Here is a 21865-nt window from a genome sequence, read left to right on the forward strand (position 1 = left end):
TTCCAGTTATTTTCTGCCCACTTTCTTAAGGATATAGCTGTTACTAAATGAAAGTAACAGTTGAATGCCATATCAGTTTAAATGCATTCAGACAATTATTTTGAATGAAGAACTGAACTTGAAGGATTAATTTATAACTTAATCTAAAAATACATAACAAGTTTTAGCTTTGAAACTGTATGCTGGATTTCTGAAATTATTTAAGGATATTGTTGTGGGTTTTACCTAAATGAATTGAGATTTCCTTTTGTGTATGTAGTTTAACAGATCTGTATTACATTTAAATTACTAGACCACAATAGTAATTACTATTACTAGACCCAATCAGTATTACTAGACCCAATAGTGATAGGGTAGAGATATAAAGAAAGTTGAAAAAATTATCCTTGAAGTTTTTTTCTCATTTGTGTTTTTCAGTTTTTTCTTTCCAGTTGTTCATCAAGCATATGTGGACTTGGTGGGATTACAGTTTTACTCAGAATCTAAAGAGGATTTATATAATTTTTAAAATACATATTTGAAACATTCACACAGATTTTTTTTTTGGCTTTTGCATTTGAGGCCTTGTCTCTGAGTGGGAGTTGAGGTTTCATTGTGTAAAATGAATTTTGTCACTGGTTTCTTATGATTTTTGTGAATTAGTTTGACAATTTACATATGCTAGGTCATGTTTTACTTTGTAGCACTTTGTAATGGAAGAAGTGTAAGGTAAAAGTTTGTCTCATTTGAAGAAGGTGAATTATTTGACATGTCTGACTTACTTTAAAGGTATTGCTATTAAGGAGTCAGCAAAAGTGGGTGATCAAGCTCAGAGGAGGGTGATGAAAGGTGTTGATGACCTAGACTTCTTCATTGGTGATGAAGCAATAGAAAAACCTACATATGCAACAAAGGTATGTTTTCATGATTTGTATAAATAACATTTTCAAAAATTAGTTTGTTCAATGCTTGTGCCCTCTGGAATATACTCTATAATAGATCTTATTAATATCCCCAAACCTCTTCTCAGTAGAAATTTCTTTTTCCCTGTGGCATCCTTCCCTGTTGCTTTAACTTTGCTTTTTTTTTTCTTTTTCTTTTTTTAATAACCCCTAGGAGGAAAATTTTAGCCCTTTCAAATGAACAGTTACTATTTTTCCACACCCACTGGATCTCAGGGCTCTCAATGAAATTAGCTTTACTTCCACATTGCTACTTCTGCAAACATTTTTTCCACGTCTTTGTTCAAATCTATACCATTTTTCTCTTTTTTGAAGCTTATGCCATCTGTAAGTGCTGTTCTGTTTCTCCCTCTTTTTCTTTTCTACCCTTTTCTTTCCCTTTTTTAATTGAAGTGTAAGTATGTAAGTGTTAATTATATAGTTTGAATAATTTTTATGACTGTAATCATAACAGGTAAAGATACAGAACAAATCTAGTAACCCCGAAGCTTTCCTTGTACTTGTTCACACAGTCACTACTCCAATCCTGGAAATAAATAAATGCTATTCTGACCTTTATCATCTTATATTTTGACATTGACTTTGTCTGGTTTGTAAATATCCTCCTTTGTACGTCTTCCCTTCTCATAATTTATTTATTAATGAACAACTAATAAATACTTTGTAAAATACTTTGCCAAGTATCATGAGTAAAATGGTGTATAAGAAAAATAATTCCCCTGACTTCAAGGCTATTATAATGTGGTGGAAAGGAAGACACTGAAGAAATAATTACAAGTGTGTTGGGGATTAGAAAAAGGGAAACATACACAAAGTGCTCTGGATATGTATTACAGGAGTAGCTCACCTAGTGTGGGGATTCAGGAATGTCCTCGAGGAGTACATCTTTAAGCTGAGGCTTGAAGAATAAAATAGGAGTTAGCTGCTGAGGTAGGCAGGCTGAATTGTTTTAGGTAGAGAAACCAATATATGAAGAGGCTTTACCGTATGAGGGAAACTAGAAATGCATGACCAATATGCCTGAAGCATGGAGAATGAGGTAGAAAGAAGTGAGGAGGCTGGATAGGTAGGCCAGGAAAGAGCACTGCAAGTGTTGTGAGACCATGCTAAAGAATTTGAACCCTATCCTATAGGTAACATTAATGAGTATACCTAGAGGAATAATTTTTGCGCTTAAAGTGCAAATAATTGGAATCTACCTGTTTGAACTTGAATCCTGTCTATGCTAATTTCTAACTTTGTGATATCATTCAGTGACTTAATCTTTCTTAATTTTGATTTCTTCGTGTGTAAGATGGAGATGTTATTAGTGCTTCAGAATTTTTTTCTTTTTTCTTTCTTTTTTTTTTTTTTTTTTAACACAGAGCCTCACTTTGGTTACCCAGGATAGAGTTCAATGGCATGAACATGACTCACTGCAGCCTTGATATCCCAGGCTCAAGTCATCCTCCTACCTCAGCTTCCCAAATAGCTTGGACTACAGATGCATGCCACTAGGCCTGGCTAAGTTTTTGTATTTTTGGTAGAGACGGGGTTTCATCATGTTGCCCAGACTGGTCTTGAACTCCTGGGCTCAAACAATTTGTCCCCTTGGCCTGCCAAAGTACTGGGATTATAAATGTGAGACACCATGCCTGGCCCAGGATTGTTACAAGGCTTAAGGAGATGTGTATAAAGAAATTGTTGTACTCTACTGCTTTGAACATAATGATTACTCTGTATATGTTGGCTATTTTTACTTATAAAAGATTACTCAGGCCACATAGCAATGAAAAATTATTTGGGTAAGATAAGCATGATTCTGGGGAAACCAGATAATTGACTATTGCTGTAGTCTAAGCAAGAGATATTAGTGATGGCAGTGGGAATAGAAAGAAATGGAAATTGTGTATGTGCATCACACACTCAGACATTTAACTTTTATTGTAGAAAACTTCACATGTCAAAGAAGAGAAAATGAACCCCTATGTGCGTGTCACACAACTTTGGCGGTTATCATCTATGGACAATCTCATTTTGTCTATAATGTTTCCACCCCCAACCTCCAATTATTTTGAAGTAAATTGTACATATTATTTCACTTACAAATATTTAACTCTTACATATGAAGACTTCTAAAAAAGAAAAATATGACACCTTAATTTAGTGTGCAGTTTCTTTATCTGGTATCTAGTTATTGCTTAAATTTCTTTGATTATTTTCTATATTGGTTATTCTGTTTGAATCAGCGTTAAAATGTGGTCTACTCACTGAGTTTAGTTGATAAATCTCTTAAGTCTCTTTTTATCTATAGGTTCTTTTCCCTGTGTGTTATGTTTCTTTTCTTTTTTGTTCTTGCCATTTACTTATGGAAAAAAACTTGGATGTCTTGTAAACTTTCCTATATTGTAGGGATTCTGATTATTATATCCTCATTGGGTCATATAACACAGTACCCTACTTCCTATATTTACTTTTTGTTCTTGTAAATGGTAGTTAAGTAAAAGTCTGATTAGATTTATGGGAGGTGATTAATGGGATATTGGTGATAAGCTAGATGTATCAGTTGAGGGTAATTCTCAGCTCTGAGATAGTCTGTTTATCCCTTATCTGCTGAAACTGAGAAATTTAAAGGAGAAGCATCTAAAAATTATTTTGTTTTTTTGAGACAGGGTCTCACTTTGTTACCCAGGTTGAAGTGCAGTGGCACAATCACAGCTCACTGCAGCCTCAAACTTCTGGACTCAAGAGATTTTCACACTTCAGCTTCCTGAGTAGCTGGGACCACAGGCGTGTGCCATCATGTCTCACTAATTTATTTTATTTTTATTTTTGAGATGGAGTCTTGCTCTATCTCCCAGGCTGGAGTGCAGTGGCATGATCTCACCTCACTGCAACCTCCACCTCCTGGGTTCAAGCGATTCTCCTGCCTCAGCGTCCTGAGTAGCTGGGATTACAGGCATGTGCTACCACGCCCGACTAATTTTTGTATTTTTAGTAGAGATGGGGTTTCACCATTTGGCCAGGCTGGCCTTGAACTCCTGACTTTAGGTGATCTGCCCGCCTTGGCCTCCCAAAGTGCTGGGATTATAGGTGTGAGCCACTGCATGCGGCCTTTTATTTTAGTTTTTGTAGAAACAGGGTCTCCTTCTGTTGCGCATGCTGGTCACAAACTCCTGGGCTCAAGTGACCCTCCCACGTTGGCCTCCCAAAGTGTGGGATTACAGGCATGAGCCACTGCACCTGGCTTTTGAAAAATTTTTACTTGACATATAATAATTGTACATATTTATGGAGTATGTATTGATGTTTTGATATGTACAGTGTTTGGTGATCAAGTCAATTTAAGTAGCATATTTACCTTAAACATTTATTTTTTGTGTTGAGAATATTCAGAATTCTCTGTTCTATCTAAAAATATATAATAAATTAACTGTAGTCATCCTATAGTGTTATAGAACACTAGAAATTATTCTTCCTATCCAGCTGTAATTTTGTATCCTTTATTCAAGCTCTCCCTATTCCCTTCTTTCCCCTCCCCTTTCCAGCCTCTAGTAACCACTTTTCTACTCTACTTACATGAAATCAATTTTTTTAGCCTTTGCACATGAATGAGAACATGCAATATTTACCTTTTAGGTCCTGGCTTATTTCACATAATGTCTTCTTAGGTCATCTGTGTTGCTAGGAATGACAGGATTTCACTCTTTTTTTTATGGCTGAATAGTATTGTGCATATATACTGCACATATCCATATGGACACTGAGGTTGATTTCATATTTTAGCTATTGTGAAGAGTTCTGCAATAAACATGAGGGTGCAGGTATCTCTGATATAGTACTTTATTTTCCTTTGGGTATATACCCAATAGTAGGATGGCTGGATCATATGGTAGTTCTATTTGTGGTTTTTTGAGGAGCCTCTATACTATGCTTTATAGTGGCTTTACCTGTTAACATTCCCTCCACAGTATATATGAGTTCCCTTTTCTCCACATCCTTGCCAGCATTTGTTTTTTTTTTGTCTTTTGGATAATAGCCATTCTAACTGTGGTGAGATAATATCTCTTTGTGGTTTTGATTTGCATTTTCCTGATGATTAGTCATGTTGGACTTTTTTTTCCATGTATTTATTGGCCGTTTGTGTGACTTCTTTTTGAGAAATGTCTAGATTATTTGCCCTTTTAAAAAATCAATTTTTTTTTTTTTCCTGTTGAATTGAGTTCCTTATATATTCTGGATAGTAATCCCCTGTCAGATGTACAGTTTGCAGGCATTTTCACACATTCCATAACTTGTATTTTCCTTTTGTGATGGTTTTCCTCACAGAAGCATTTTAGTTTAATATAATCCCATTTGTCTATGTTTGCTTTTGTTGCCTGTGTTTCTGAAGTTATTTTTGTAAAATCTTTTCCCATAGCAATATTGTGAGAAGTTTCCCCTAAGTTTTCTTCTAGTGCTTTTGTAGTTTTGGGCCTTAGATTTAAATCTTTAATTCATTTTGAGTTGATTTTTGTATAAGGTGAGAGCCAGAGGTCTTGTTTCATAATGAGAAACACTTTTGACTGCGGTAGTATAGAGAGGAGAAAATAAGTTTAATTTTGAACACATTCTGTTTGAGGTACCTGTGAGACATCTGAGATTTTGTTAGAGTCGAGTATGTGGATTTGGGAGCTAAGAAACAAGCCAGAGCTGGAGACAGAGATTCAGAAGGTGTCAGTTACCTTAGAGGGGATGAGATTACCTAGGGGAACATATCACAGGGGAAGAGAACTAAGACAGAGCTTGAGCAGTGTGCCAGTTAGGTTTGAGTAGAGGAGGAAAAGTCTGTGAAAGAGACTGAGAATGCGTGGGTAGATATGTAGAGGTAAACACTGTAGAATGGTGCTGAGATGAGCTAGAGCCCATAGATAATTTGCTGTCTTTAGCTACAAGATGGTCATTTGTAACCTGAATGAGAATAGTTTTAGAAGAGTAGTTAGAAGAGTAGTTGGGCTAGATGGAAGTAGTCTTTTGAGTGATAGACCAGGAAAAATGTAACAGTAAGAGTACTGTTCACTGAGTTTCAGTTGTGATTGGGTGGGAGAGAGATGAAGAGACACATTTCAAGGTTAAGATGGAAGACTTGTCTGAGTGCTAATATGAAAGAACTTTTAGAAAGAGATTAAAGTAGCAGGAAAGATAAGGTATAATCAAGGTCTCTGAAAAAGCTGGAGGGATGAGATCCAGAACACAGATGACTGAATTGACATGAGGAATATCTTACATTACAATGGAAGTAAATGAGAAAAAAGACTGTGGAATCCATTTTACAGATTGAATTCTTGACTGTTGGCTTCTGCTGCTTCTGCGAAATATGTAGTGACATCATCTGCTGGTCATGGAATGGATGAGGGGAGAAGGTGAAATCTGAGTGGCAGGGGCAGCATTGAAAATCATCATTGTGGAGAGTAAAGATGAACAGAGTAGAGGAGCAAAGTCTTGCCAGGCAAGGTTAGGTCCATTTGAGAATAATGATTATGAAATCTTAGTTTTAGCACCCCAGTTACAAATGTTTCTGCAGTATAATCAGTATTCTGGATATAGGCAAGTTTATGTCAGGGACATATGCTGGGTTGGATTTTGGTGGATGGGATGAAAAAAGGATATATGAAACAAAAGTGATGGGTCAAAATCTAGACTGTGTGTATTGATGGCTAGGGAATAATTAAAGCAATCACTGGACCGAAAGTCTTAATTGGTGTTCAGAAGAGATCTCCTGAGGTGGTTGAGTATGCTGGAATAATAAGAGGTTGTGATCAGAGAAGGGTATACCTGCATTTCAGGGATTGAGAGGTGATAGTGATGATGATGTAAAATCTATACTGGCCAAAATGCAAAAGAGATACATTGAGAAGTCAGTCAGTCAAGAGGCCAGAGTTCCTTTCCAATGATTCTGTCTACTCATTTTAAACACATTTTCAAGTCTTCCAAGTGCTGCAAACAAACCAGAACAAAACTTCTCTCAATCTTTATTCCTACCTTCTGTCTTCAGCAATTTAGCTATCTTTCTCTTTCCTTTTAAAACGACACTTCTTAGTGAGTCTCAAGATATTTGATATGCTCTTTGTTAAATCCCATTATATGTAACAGTTTTCATCCTTTTTGATTTGTCTTTGTTTCACAGGATTACTCTGTGATGGTTCTCTTCCTAACATGGAATACTTGTTTTGTTTGTTTTTATTTGTTATTTCTATTGTCACTGATGTCTCCTTTACCCACTACTCAAATGTTGATTTCTCCAGGCACTGCCTTCAGTTCTCTTTTCTTTTTTTTTCTCTTGTAAAATGGTGTGACTTAATCTTTTCTTCTTTCATTAAAGACTTTCTCTAGGTGATCTCATCCATTCCTTTGTCTGCAACCACAGACTAGATCTCTACTTTCAGTTCCTTGACTACATCTTTACCTACCTATTTCATGGCTCTTGAGTTTTAATATATCTAAAACAAAATGTATTATATGTACTCTACTCTTGTTTATTCCAAGATCAGAAAAAACACAATTTTTATGTTTTGATTAATGAATCTTGTCCATTCTAACTTCAAAGCTAGAAACCTCTTGGTATATTCTGACTTTTTTTCGAGACAGATGTCTTGCCCTGTTGCCCGTGTTGGAATGCAGTGGTGAGATCTTGGCTCACTGCAGCCTTGACCCTCTGGGCTCAAGTGATTCTTCCACCTCAGCCTCCTGAGTAGCGGGGACTACAGGTGTTTGCCACTACACCTGGCTAATTAAATTTTTTTTTTTTTTTTTTTTTTTTGTAGAGGCAAGGTCTCACTACGTTGCCTAGGCTGGTCTCAAACTCCTGGGCTCAAGCCATCCTCTCACCTTGGCCTCCCAAAGTGCTGGGATTATAGGTGTGAGCCACCATGCCCCACCCTTTCGTATTCTTATTGACTGAGAAATCTTCAGGGTGGCCCAATACCATCCATACCACTATTGGTACTCTTGTTCTCACTTGGTTCTGGTTCTGTTAAGCTTCATTTGAGCTTTCCCAGTGCTGCTATAATAGTCTTCCTAAATATTAAAGCTGTTCTTATTCCCCTGCTTAAAAGTTTCTATGCTGTTTTATTTCTTATAGAATAAAACCTAAATGCAAGGCAAATTTTTGAGAATCTAGTCCCTTTGATCTAGAACTGGTATATCTCCCTACATACCTTTCTTCAAACCTTTTGGCACATACGTTTCTCATTGATACCTTCACTTTTGTTTTTGTATACCATGCAGTGTTTGTCTTTCTATACATCTTTTTCTGTTCTCCACAAGTTCCTCCATACCTCTCATTCCCCTGTCAAAAAAAAAACAGAAAGCAAAACTGAGAATGTTACTTCTTTAAGACCCAGCTTAGATACGACCTCCTCATTGAAACCTTTTCTCTCACAAGACAAGGTGGTCATCTTGTTCAAGGAACCATTTATTTATTTATTTATTTATTTATGTATTTATTTATTTATTTATTTGACAGAGTGTTAGTCTGTTGCCCCGGTTGGAGTGGAGTGATGTGATCTTGGCTCTCTGCAACCTCTGACTCCTGGATTCAAGAGATTCTCCTGCCTCAGCCTCCCCAGTAGCTGGGATTATAGGTGCCTGCCACCACACCTGACTGATTTTTTATTTTCAGTGGAAATGGGGTTTCACCGTATTGGCCAGGCAAGCTTGAACTCCTGACCTCAAATGATCCACCCACCTCAACCACCAAAGTGCTGGAATTACAGGCGTGAGCCATCATGCTGACTTTTTTTTTTGGAGACAGAGTCTCACTCTGTCACCCAGGCTGGAGTGCAGTGGAGTGATCTTGGCTCACTGCAACCTCTGCCTCTCGGGTTCAAGTGATTCTACTGCCTCAGCCTCCTGAGTAGCTGGGATTATAAGCATGCACCACCATGCCTGGCTAATTTTTGTTTTTTTAATGGAGACGAGGTTTCACCATGTTGGCCAGGCTGATCTCAAACTCCTGACCTCAGGTGATCTGCCTGCCTTGGCCTCCCAAAGTGCTGGGATTACAGGCATGAGCCACCATGCCCGGTCAGAACTTTATTTTTTTAAAAACCTGTAATATAATATTTGTTCGTATATATTTCTTTTACTAGACTGAGTTTTTTTGTGTGCAGGATGTCTGTGTCCTTACCATTTGTGCCAATGGCTTATAGTAGGTACACAGTAATAATTGGTGAATAAATAATACTTAAAACATTTAAATTTGTAAACTTCCAATAATGTTAAAAATTGAATGATTCAGTAAACCGCAATTTTTCCCTTCCTTAAAGCAAACTGGGGAGTAGAAGTCATTTTATAAATATAATGCCTTAAAAAGTAGTGTGGAAACTAGAGTAAGAAGTAGATGTTAGGGATTGATACTGCAAGATGTTTATTTGTTCATTAATTTGTTTAACTTTAGGTTTTGAATGTGTATTATGTTCATGGAACTATATTCAGTTGCAGAGGTTCACAAACTTTCTCAGTGCCATTAGTGTCTCAGTAACATTTTTCACTGTGCCACCTAGATCAAAAGAAATGTCACATAGTTCTGCTTATTAAATACCTAGGTCTAGGCAACTTAGTAGCCACGTGAAATAAAATAGGACACTTAAATTGGAAATATTATTATTTCACTGCTGAGTAATCACATTTCTGTTAGGGTGCTTAGGCACTGAACAACTTCTCAAACCTGGAATCAGATGGGACATTGCCACCCTGATTTCTTGTTTTACATCGATGTTATTTTATGTGATAACTTGGTTTTTATCCCAGCAACTGCTGACAAATCAACTTCTCCAAGAAATAATGTCATTGAAAGGAATATATAATAGTATGATTTATTGTTGAAACTGACTTACTGTGACTTGTAAGATCATGCAGTGTCCAACTGATGTTGAGTAACACTGTATTTCCGTGGAAAATTTAAAATAACTTTGTGGTGCCCTTGTGAATTTATGATATTACACTGGGGTGCTGTCTTAGTTCATTTTCTGTTGCTATAATGAATACTTGAGATGGAGTAATTTATAAAGAAAAGGGGTTTATTTTGGCTCGTGGTTCTGGAGGTGAGGAAGTCCAAGATGAGTTGGCCACATCTGATCTACCTCTGGTAAGGACGTTATGCTGCTTCATAACATGTTGCGGAATGGAAGAGGAAAGGGACAAAATACAAGGGACAGCCTTACTTTATAGTAGCCTGCCTTCAACTCTCTGGAGAATTAACTCAGTCCTGCTGAGAGCTGCATTCATTCCTCTAATGACCTGATCACCTCTTAAAGGCCCCACCACCTCTTGATACTGTAACACTGGCAATTAAATTTTAAGTTTTAACATGAGTTTTGGTGGGAACACACCACATCCAAATCATAATAGGTATCTTGGCACACAATTTTGGAAGCATGACTCTTACACATTTATAAAACTTTTCCTATAAAATTTTATATGCTTGATTCTTTTTTTTTTTTTTTTGTTTTTGAGACGGAGTCTCGCTCTAGCCTGGGCTGGAGTGCAGTGGCCGGATCTCAGCTCACGGCAAGCTCCGCCTCCCGGGTTTACGCCATTCTCCTGCCTCAGCCTCCCGAGTAGCTGGGACTACAGGTGCTCGCCACCTCGCCTGGCTAGTTTTTTGTATTTTTTAGTAGAGACGGGGTTTCACCGTGTTAGCCAGGATGGTCTCGATCTCCTGACCTCGTGATCCGCCCGTCTCGGCCTCCCAAAGTGCTGGGATTACAGGCTTGAGCCACCGTGCCCGGCCTATGCTTGATTCTTATGATTATTCTAGGTATGTACTTACTAGGTGCACTTTTTATATTTGGCATACAATAAGTACTTGTTAATGACCTAATGAATTAAAAATTAAGGAAATTGTGATAAAGTTTAGTTTTTTAGGCTTAATTTTTGTAGGCTAACTTACCTTTTATTTAGAAAACTTTTAAAATCTGGAAATACTAGTACAGTGACCTTTCATCTAGATTTAACAGTTTTTAACATTTTGACATATTTACTTTGTTTTTATTGAGCCATCTGTCTGACAATGCGTTGTTGAACTAATTTATCTTTAAATCCTTAAGTACACATCTTTTAAGGATGGTCTATAGTATCGCACCTAAGAAAATATATCCTTATCTAATATCCACTAATGATCTAATATTTCCTTTTTTGTAGTTTTATTTATTTTTTATATTAATAAGATTTAATTTGTATTTCCCTTTTTGTTTTGATAGTGGCCAATCCGCCATGGTATAGTTGAAGATTGGGACTTAATGGAAAGGTTTATGGAGCAAGTGATCTTTAAGTATTTAAGGGCAGAACCTGAAGACCATTATTTTCTTTTGGTAAGTTACACTGAGGAAATTTTTGAATACACTTAATGAGAACATTTTCATCACACTTCTTTCGTATACTTTGGTTATTAAATTGTCATATGTCTAAATGACTTTGTAATAAAGCTGTATCATCTTTAAGACCATCTAGTTATGGCTACAGGAGAATAGTAGTATGTGAAAGCACCATATTTTAAACACTTCAGAAGTGCTTTTGGTAATTAATATCTGATCTTTATGATAGGAACAGTAAGGTTCAGAAAAATGTTGGAAACCTGTGGCACTTCCTTTTTGCTTTTAAAAAAATAGTCTGATTATTATATCATTGGTATTTCTTCATAACAAAGATACAATATGATTTAATTTTTAAATGTCTTTTTATTAAAGCAATGCATGTTCATAACTTAAATCAAATGCCTTTATGAGATTTAAAACAACAAAATAACACTTTCCTTTCTTACCTCTCCCAACTTTTGATTCATATTCCCCGGAGGCAAACATTTTCAATTTTTAAAATAGTTTGCCCTGGTAGTAATCTTATAAATTTAATGTGTTTCTTTTATTTCTTATGTTTTTAAAAATATTATCCATTATTCATCAACTTCCTAATAGGAAAAATGAGAATTTCCCTTTTTTCCTTTTCTCTCCCTCAACACAAAATAACTGTCCTTTCCCCTTCGTCACACTGTAGTTATATCACAGTTTTTGGTTAAATCAATATTCTGTGTCTTATGGTGATTTTGATGGACTATAAAGTTGAAAGAACCATACTGTGGACACTCATACACCCACAGTCTAGATTCAATGATTAACCATAACATTTGGCTATAATTGCTTCATGACGTCTATCCATCTGTCACTTCATTTTAGTTTTTAAATCACTTCAAAGTGAGTTTCAAATGGGAGTCATTTGACTCCTAAATACTTTAGCACGTATTTCATCAACTACAGCTATCATTTGTGTATGGTTATTCTTTTCATATAAAATTTACATATCATAAAATCACTGATCTGCACCATTCAGTAGATTTTGACCAGGGATTGGCAAACTTTCTAAAGGAGCAGATAGCAAATATTTTTGGCTTTGCAGGGGATAAAGTCTCTGAGGAAACTTAGTTCATTTTTTATGCAATGGTCCCTGCCACAGCTACTCAGCTGTGCTGTTGTAGCATGTTAGCAGCCATAGACAATACTTAAATTCATAGGTATGTCTGTGTTCCAATAAATTTTTTTTTTTACCAAAACAGGTGGTGGGCTATATTTGACCTACAGGATGCATGATGTGGATTGTCCAATCTTTGTCAGATACATACATCTGTGTAACCTAAACTCTTACCAAGATAAAGAGAAATTACTATCAGCGTGGAAAGTTTTCTCTGCCCCCATGCCGTAGTGACAACCACTGTTTTTCTTTTTCATCTGAGATTAGTTTTGCCCATGTTTGAGTGTCAAATAATGGAATCATGCAATATGTGCGTTTTGGTGAAACACTTTTACTTAGCATAATCTGGAGATTGATTCATGATGTTGCATATACTGGTGATTTGTTGCTTTTTGTTGCTGGGTAGTATTCCATTGAATAAATTTGCCTCACTTTATCCATTTTCCTGTTGATGAACACCTGGGCTATTTCTAGTTTTTCTCTTTTTTTCTTTTTTGTTTTTTAAGACAGGGTTTTGCTCTGTTGCTCAGGCTGGAATACAGTAGACGAATCATGGCTCACTGCAGTGTTGACCTCCCAGCTCAAACAGTTCTCCCAGCTCAGATTCCTGAGTATCTAGGACACACAGGCCCGGGCCACCACACCTGGGTGATGTGTTCTGGTTTAGAGATGGAGTCTTACTTTGTCGCCCAGGCTGGTCTTGCATTCCTGGGCTCCAAGGGATCCTCCCGCCATGGCCTCTCAAAGTGCTGCCACCATGCCTGGCTTAGTTCTGTTTTTGGTTATAATAAAATAGTTTGACCATTGTGAACCTTCTTCTACAAGACTTTTTGTGGACATATGTTTTCATTTCTCTTGTCTAAATAGGTAGGTATGGAATTGCAGCATCATAGGATAGGTACATGGTTGGTGGTTGGTTTTTTTTTTTAGGGAAACTTGTGGGAACTTTTCCCCAAGGTGTTGAGCCTTTTTGCACACCCCCCAGTGATGCATTAGTAATCTGGTTGCTCTATTCAAGATTTGGCTTGTCAATCTTTTTTACTTTTTTTTTTTGAGACAGCATCTTGCTCTGTCACCGAGGCTGGAGTGCAGTGGTGTGACCTTGGCTCACTGAAACCTCCTCGCCTCCCAAGGTGAAGTGATTCTTGTGCCTCAGCCTCCTGAGTAGCTGGGATTACAGGCATGCACCACCACACCTGGCTAACTTTTGTAATTTTAATAGAGACAGGATTTTGCCATGTTGGCCAGGCTGGTCTTGAACTCCTAGCCTCAAGTAATCTGCCCACCTCAGCCTCCCAGAGTGCCGAAATTATAGGTGTGAGCCACTATGCTGCTGGCTTGTCAGTCTTTTAAATTTTAGCCATTCTGGTGGGTGTGTAAATATTTTTCATTTGCTTTTAATTTTAATTTTCATTTTCTGATAACTGATTATGTTGAGCAGTCTTTCATGTACGATTATTATTATTAGCTATTTGTATATTTTCCTTGGTGGGTCCTCTGATTATCTTTTATGTAGATTTTTTTTTTCTTGGAGTTTATAATTTAACTGCCTTGGTTTTTAGTTTACTTAATGTTGTATGTATTCATTAGTAAATTATCTCCAGACTTTTAAACATAGCTTTTAAACATAACAAGTTTAAACACCGCAGGGAGTTTAGCTTATAAAGATTTTATTTAAGGTAACAGTGTACTTAGTTGTTTTACTTTATATTTCTTTTGAAATAATAATTTTAATTATATAATTTTTAATGGATTCAAGTTTTATCACTTTTTCTGTTTGTGATTTGTGCTTCACAAATTAAGGAATTATTCCTTACCTTAAGGTCAAAAAGAAAATTCTGTATCTTTTAAATTAAAAAATTTTTCTTTTACATTTAAGTATTTGAGATACCACAGAGGATTAGATTGTCAGTCAGACTCACAAGAATCAGAGGTCTTACCCAGTGTCAATCTTTAAAAATTGAAACAATTTAAGTGATCATGAGGCATAGGTGAAATATGAAGTCTGACACTGCCAGATCTCTGAGTCCTTTCTTGCCTCTTTAGAGTGCCTTCTGTCCCAGACTTAACCTATGAGGTTTCTAAGTGATGTATGCGGTCACATAACTTAAACAGAAGAGTGCTCTGCAAACATCTTGATTCTATACTCTTAACAGGTAAATTAATATAACGTTTTTCAGAAAACTATACCATTAGATCTGTAGAATCTCCGCTTGTTTACTGTAATCCTATATAGTTCGGGGACATTCTTCTAAAAGCGTTACTTAGGTGAGGGCTCTCCTGTGGCAAATACCATCGATGTTTTTTCTGGAGGTTTATCATTACCATATTTAAAGGATGATTTGACTGGACCACCTTTTCCCTACCTGCAACCCTCTATCTCCCTGCTTCATTTCTTTTTAATGTTTAATCTGTGTGAGTGGTATGATACAGGCATTCAGGGCTTTTTTTTTTTAATGTGAATTACCATATTGTTTTCAGATATGGATGTATGGATATGTTTGAATTTTCTATAGTTTTCCTTTGATCTCTGTGTCTTTCTACTTGTAAATTTAATGCATCTTAAATAAAATGTTTGAAATAAATTACTTCTCATTTTAAAATTGTCAGGAAAGTTATCAAAATAATCTGATATTATCTATTTAAAATGTTATTTATTTCAATAGACTGAACCTCCATTGAATACTCCAGAAAACAGGGAATATACTGCTGAAATAATGTTTGAGTCTTTCAATGTTCCAGGCTTGTACATTGCTGTGCAGGTAAGCAAGTTCATATTGATCTAAGTTTGATTCTTAAATTTTAACCTAGTTTCATTTGCTGCCTAAAATACGTACTTTTTTTCCCCCCACAAAAGTTTAAACATAATGTCAAAGCATGTTATACTTCTCTCCTGAATTGTTAATTTAGAAGTAATATAATGGGAAGTGGAGATATTTAGTCAGGAAAAGAGAAGTGTTAAAAAAGTAAGTTAGTGATGTTTGGGTATTTCAAGGACTTTCATAGGACAGAAATAAAGGAACTAATATTTGTTGAATGCTTACTCCATGACAGGAACATTGTATATATATTTATTTATCCTTGTAAATAATCCTTTATCATTTATCCTTATGCATCTTTTTTTCCTTTGTTATAGTATTTTTGATTGACTTATCTTTAGGTATATTTGACACCCTAATATTTCACTTCTCTTAATTTGTACATTTATCTATATGGAACAGCTCCTCTCCCACCCCTTAGGATCAGAGCTTACCTCATTTTTTTTTTTCCTTGTAGCAAAGGCAATACCTGACATAACACAAATGCTTTATATGTGTATTAATTCATTATTTCCATTAAATGTAGATATTTTTGTTTCTGTTTTTTTGTGGAGGAAGAAAACTAAAGTTGGAAGGCACCTTATTCAGAGTTAAATGCTTAGCTGTGATACCAGGCAGCTGAGGTGTGTCTGACTTTGCTCTTTGTTGGGCTCACACTGGTTTTTGTAACTCCAGGGTACACAGAATCAATAAATGATAATTATGGATGAATATTTTAACTTGGATAGCAAAGAACTTTTTAATGTTTAATGCAATCCATAAATTTAATGAACTGCCTTTTTAGTTCTCTGTTGCTAAAAATATTTAAGGAGTCACATACACCTGTCATGATCTTTATAGAAGAATTAAGTCTTGAGTGGGAGGCCCTTTTTTCGTTCTTAGAATCTGAATAAAGTGAGGAGTTGGGAGGAATCATCTTTCACTTGGGAGTTTTTACTTCTCATGTTATATTAAATATAATGAACTTATGTTTAACCATATTGTCAGGTATAGCTTACTTTAAAACACTGGCATCATGAGCTTTGTTTCATTCCTCTGGAGTTGTAATTTGGTATTTCAGTGATTTCCTTAGTGGCCTCTGAGTGGTCTTAATTTCATTATTTAATCTCTGTTCTGTTTTATTGATGTTCAGTAGTCGATAACATTTCTGTAACATGATGTGCCGGTGCATATCTATTCTAGTTTGGGACTTTAACTGTTTCCAAAAGACTTGTAAAAGTGATCAGAGGTAATTCTTGGTTGTAGATAGTTTTGAATTTACTTATAAAGGAAGGCTGTCTCATAAGGAAGTCTAAACGCTGTGTGTGTGTGTGTGTGTGTGTATATACAACTAGTATTAGGATGGAATTTTTCATTGTCAGATTGTCAAAAAATAATGTTTAGTTCTGTTAGCCTATGGTGATTGTGTTAATATGATCTTGTGTTCACATAGGAGGGTGACCTAGATAGCTTTCTAGGTCCCTTTTAGCTATTATAGTCCAGGTAGGTAAAATAAGGCCAGTATAAGTTTAGTTGTTTTTAATTATTAGTCATACACTTTGTTTGAGTCTTGGATTATAAGAAATTTAGTTTTTAAAAAACAAGCTATGTTAATTTCTTAATTCTCACACTTAGAAGAATTGTGTTGTATTGTCTGTGCCAGGGTTTTTCATAGAAAAATTTTATCAACTTTGCTTTGTAATTAAATTATAGTAGTATTTGGAAGTGTGCGATGGCGTTTTCTCTATGTCATATAGTCCTAAACACATGTTGCCTTAAAAAAATTTGAAGGTTGTCCTGGCACGGTGGCTCACGCCCTATAATCCCAGCACTTTGGGAGGCTGAGGCGGGTGGATCACAAGGTCAGGAGTTCAAGATCAGCCTGGCCGAGATGGTGAAACCCCGTCTCTCCTGAAAATAAAAATAATTAGCCATGCATGGTGGTGGGCGCCTGTAATCCCAGCTACTCTGGAGGCTGAGGCAGAGAATTGCTTGAACCCAAGAGGTGGAAGTTGCAGTGAGCCGAGATTGCTCCACTGCACTCCAGCCCTGGGTGACAGAAAGAAACTCTGTCTTAAAAAATAAAAATAAAAAAAATTTGAAGGTAATCTTTTAGTAATAGTTGTTCGTAGCCATATATGTATTGAGTAACTGAAAGTTGGGTGGTTGTGTACTTTTCGCCTCACATTGCAGTTTGTAACAGGCCAGCCCAGGTGGACATAATTTAAGTTCCGGCAAGTTAGTTCTATACTATTTAATGCAATCTTCCACGTTTTTAGCTTTAGGACAGAAATAGCCTTTATAAAATATGTAAATCTTATAAAACATGCTCCTAAAAGCAAATGTACACCTGTAAGTTTGTCTTAGTAAAATGTAGGGAGTGAGCTGTTTTATTGCATAATACAAAATTAATTTTATGTATTTTCTTTTCACAGATAACTACATTTAAAATTGAATAAAGTACTCCAGGAAACTAGTTTTTTTTTTTTTTTCGATTAACTCTTTGTTTTTTTGTTTTTTTTGTTTTTTTGCCTTCTTTCTTTGTGCTCAAGGCTGTTCTTGCCTTAGCTGCATCTTGGACCTCAAGACAAGTAGGGGAGCGGACGTTGACTGGTACGGTAATAGACAGTGGAGATGGTGTCACTCATGTCATTCCTGTGGTAAGGCTATTTTATTTTACGGTTACTGAACAGAACATAAAATAACACATCTGGCAAAGTTAAATTATATGAATTAATATTAGTTTTAAAAAACTTTAAATATGGCACTTTAAAGTTTTGCTATAATTTGGTCTTTTGTTCAGTTATAGCTATATTTTGCTCACCTTTTAAAAATTTTATAAACATTTCAAAATGTTTCTTTTACCGTAGGTTTGTACTGCAATTAAGAAAATTATGGATTGCAGTATCTGGAATGGAAGTATATTAATGGCTTTCATTCTGTTTTGCAGTTGGATATGTGTTAACCATTTGATGACCTCTTTTATTCATAATTAACAGATTTCAGACTGGTATACAGGGTAACTGTGTAACAGTTAGTTGTAAGTACATGAACTTTAGTAGATGCTTTATGGGTTGTATTTAATAAAGCATATTAAGAAAAATGCATCAAATTAGATTATTTGCCACAAATAACATTTTTCTTCCAAGGCTTTTGTGCTTCAATTCTTAATGATAAATCAGGTTTTTAAAAAACTATGCCTAATGAATTCAAAATGACTACTAGAATTCATACTGATTATTATTAAATGGGTATATATAGAAAGGTTTATCTTTTAAAGTAATTTTTATATTATAATGAATATCATTTAAGGAATTACATTATTTTGAACTTTATTTTTTTATTATTCTCACTCCAGTGTTTAATGCATGAGGCAATGTCTGTTAAAGATTACATCCTCAGGGTGACTACCTTTGGATTAGACTCCTGGTCCTCCTCCACTTTCACCCTCATGATGTGTCATAATAGTTTTAGTAATAACTGCCATTTTTTAATGATAGCTTTATTAAGATAAAATTTATATACCGTACAGTTCACTTGTTTAGAGTGTACAGTTCATTGATTTTTAGTATATTCACAAAGTCCATCCATCTCTACCATTTTAGAACATTTCCATCACCCTGAAAAGGAACCCTGTACCTATTCACAGTCACCACCCATTTCCCCTTGATGCCGTTAGCCCCTGGCAACCATGAATCTACTTTTTGTCTGTGTTAGATTTGCCTGTCCTGGCCATTTTATATAAATAGAGTTAAACACTGTATTCTTTTGTGACTGGGTGCTTTCACTTAGGTGAACATTTTCAAGATTCATTCATGTTATAGCATATATAGTATTTCATTTCTTTTTATTGCCAAATAATATTTCATTGTATGGATATATGAGATTTTATGTAGCCCTTGGGAGGTATTTTAGTAAGCTTGGAAATTAGGACGTGTCCAGCATTTGATAGCTTTTTTTAGTTTGCTTGGCAGTTTATTTTTCTTTCTTAGTGGTACATAAAATAATTGTTCATCTTAAAATTCTCATTTAAATATGAAAATCAGTCTGTGATGAATATTATATTTTTCTTTGAGTACCTTAGTTTATTCATTAATAAAATGCAAATAATTGTCTTGCTTAAGGTCACCAAATAATAGGTAGTGAGGCTAGGATTTGACCTGGTTCTGCCTTTCTTCAGTCTTTCTTAACACCTACACATCTGAGCAGTACAATCAGTATCTTGATCATTAGAATAGGTAATTTTCAGAATAGAAGTTATCAACATGGAACAGAATGAGTTTTAGTAAGGACATTAAGAATGGGTATTCTGGCTGCTATGGTGGCTCATGCCTGTAATCCCAGCACTTTGGGAGGCCAAGGTGGGCAAGATCGCTTGAGCCTAGGAGTTCAAGACCAGCATGGGCAACATGGTGAAACCCTGTCTCTAAAAAAAATGCAAAAGTTAGTTGAACATGGTGGTGCATGCCTGTAGTCCCAGCTACTCCGAAAGCTAAGGAGGAAAGATAACCTGAGGCCGGAGAGGTTGAGGCAGCAGTGAGCCGTGATCTCACCACTGCACTCTAGCTTCTCTAGCTTGTGCAGCAGAGTGAGACCCTGTCTCCAAAAAAAAAAAAAAAAAAAAAAAGGTGGTGGGGGTGGGTGGGTATTCCTGTTTATTGTTTACTTTTCCTTCCTCCTTTAGAATTAGTGGAGTATTTTTTATTATTCCATTTTCTCTTCTTTATTGGCTTATTAGCTATGCTGTATCTGTTATTTGTTTGTTTTTGGTGGTGGTTGTTATATGAGTTGTAGTGAACATCTTTAACTTATCACTGTCTAATTACAAATAACATTCTACTACTTCATAAATAATTATACAACAGCTTTGACCTTCTAGTCTTTGTTCCTTTATTGTCATTCATTTTACTTTTATATGTTGTGAACTCAATAATACATTATTAACTTGTTTCATTTTGAGTGGTGTGTTAGTTTGCTAGAACTGCCATAATAAAGTACTACAGACTGGGTAACTAAAGAATAATTTATTTTCTCACAGGTCTAGAGGTTAGATGTCAAAGATCAGGATTTTGGCAGGGTTGGTTTCTTCTGAAGACTCTTCTTGGCTTCTAGCTGTCTATCTTCTTTTTGTGTCTTCACATAGTCCTCCCCATACATGTCTGTGTCTGAATCTCCTCTTTTTTTTTTTTTTTTGAGACGGAGTCTCGCTCTGCTGCCCAGGCTGGAGTGCAGTGGCCAGATCTCAGCTCACTGCAAGCTCTGCCTCCCAGGTTTACGCCATTCTCCTGCCTCAGCCTCCGGAGTAGCTGGGACTACAGGCGCCCGCCACCTCGCCTGGCTAATTTTTTGTATTTTTTTAGTAGAGACAGGGTTTCACCGTGTTAGCCAGGATGGTCTCGATCTCCTGACCTTGTGATCCGCCCGCCTCGGCCTCCCAAAGTGCTGGGATTACAGGCTTGAGCCACTGCGCCCGGCCTGAATCTCCTCTTAAGGACACCACTTATGTTGGATTAATGAGTTCATTTTAACTAGATACTACTTGGAATACCTTATCTCCAAAAAACAGTCATATTCTGAGATAGAGGTTAGGACTTCAACATGGGAATTTGGTAGGGAGGAAAAACACAAGCCAGTAGCAAAAACTTATCTTTAAAAGATAACTTTTTGGAGACAGAGTCTTGCTCTGTCGCCCAGGCTGGAGTGCAGTGGTGCGATCTCAGCTCACTTCAACCTCCGCCTCCTGGGTTTAAGCGATTCTTGTGCCTCAGCCTCCCGAGTAGCTGAATAACAGATGTGCGTCACCAGGCCTGGCTGATTGTTTTTGTTTTTTTAGTAGAGATGGGGTTCACCATGTTGCCCAGGCTGGTCTCAAACTCCTGGCCTCAAGTGATCCACCTGCTTTGGCCTCCCAAAAGTCCTGGGATTACAGGTGTGAGCCACTGTGCCCGGCCTTGAAATAGAGTTCTTTAATTCACATACCATATCTAGTGCTCTCTATTCCTTTGTGAGGGTCCACATTTCCACCTGGTATTGTTTTCCTTCTGTCAAAATGACATCCTTTAACATTTCTTATGGTGCTGATCCACTGGCTCTGAATGCCTTCAACTTTTGTACATCTTTTGAAAAAGTCTTTATTCTCTTTTAATTTTGAAAGATGATTTTTGCTTGGTGTAGAATGTTGACAGTTTTCTCCTGTAGATGTCACTCCACTGTCTTCTGGCTTACCTTGTTTCTGGAAATAAGTCAGCTGTTATTCTTGTGTATGTTTCTTTGAATGTAATGTTTATTTGGGTGGCTGTCTTCAAGATTTTCTTTTTATTCCTGGTTCATTGGTTTTTAGCAATTTGATTGTGACGTACCTAAGTAAAGTTTTCTTTGTCTCTTCTCTTTAGGGTTCATTGAGCTTCTGGTATATATAGATTTGTAATTTTCATCATATTTGGAAAGTTTTTGTCTGTTATTTATTACATATTTTTTCTCTTCCCCTTTTCTCTCCTTTTGGTACTCTGATCACATGTATATTAGGCTGCTTCACAGTGTCTCAAAGGTCACTGATGCTCTGTTCGTTTATTTTTTTATAATCCTTTATTTTTTCAGATAGCTTTTATTGCTCTTTCTTCAAATTCACTATTTTTTCCTCATTGT

The 21865-nt window shown here is 36.2% G+C and overlaps 1 protein-coding gene across 1 annotated transcript in view; it reads left to right on the forward strand.

Moving 5' to 3' along the window:
- Positions 1 to 21865, forward strand: part of ACTR3 (actin related protein 3) — a 70995-nt gene that overhangs the window by 26023 nt on the left and 23107 nt on the right. The window contains exons 3-6 of the mRNA XM_033231719.1: positions 769 to 893; positions 11162 to 11272; positions 15089 to 15184; positions 17773 to 17880. Of these exons, the coding sequence (XP_033087610.1) occupies positions 769 to 893; positions 11162 to 11272; positions 15089 to 15184; positions 17773 to 17880 (440 nt within the window). The remainder of the gene's footprint in view (positions 1 to 768; positions 894 to 11161; positions 11273 to 15088; positions 15185 to 17772; positions 17881 to 21865) is intronic.

Source organism: Trachypithecus francoisi, unplaced genomic scaffold, assembly GCF_009764315.1.
Source record: "Trachypithecus francoisi isolate TF-2019V2 unplaced genomic scaffold, Tfra_2.0 Lachesis_group13, whole genome shotgun sequence".
Classification (NCBI taxonomy): domain Eukaryota; kingdom Metazoa; phylum Chordata; class Mammalia; order Primates; family Cercopithecidae; genus Trachypithecus; species Trachypithecus francoisi.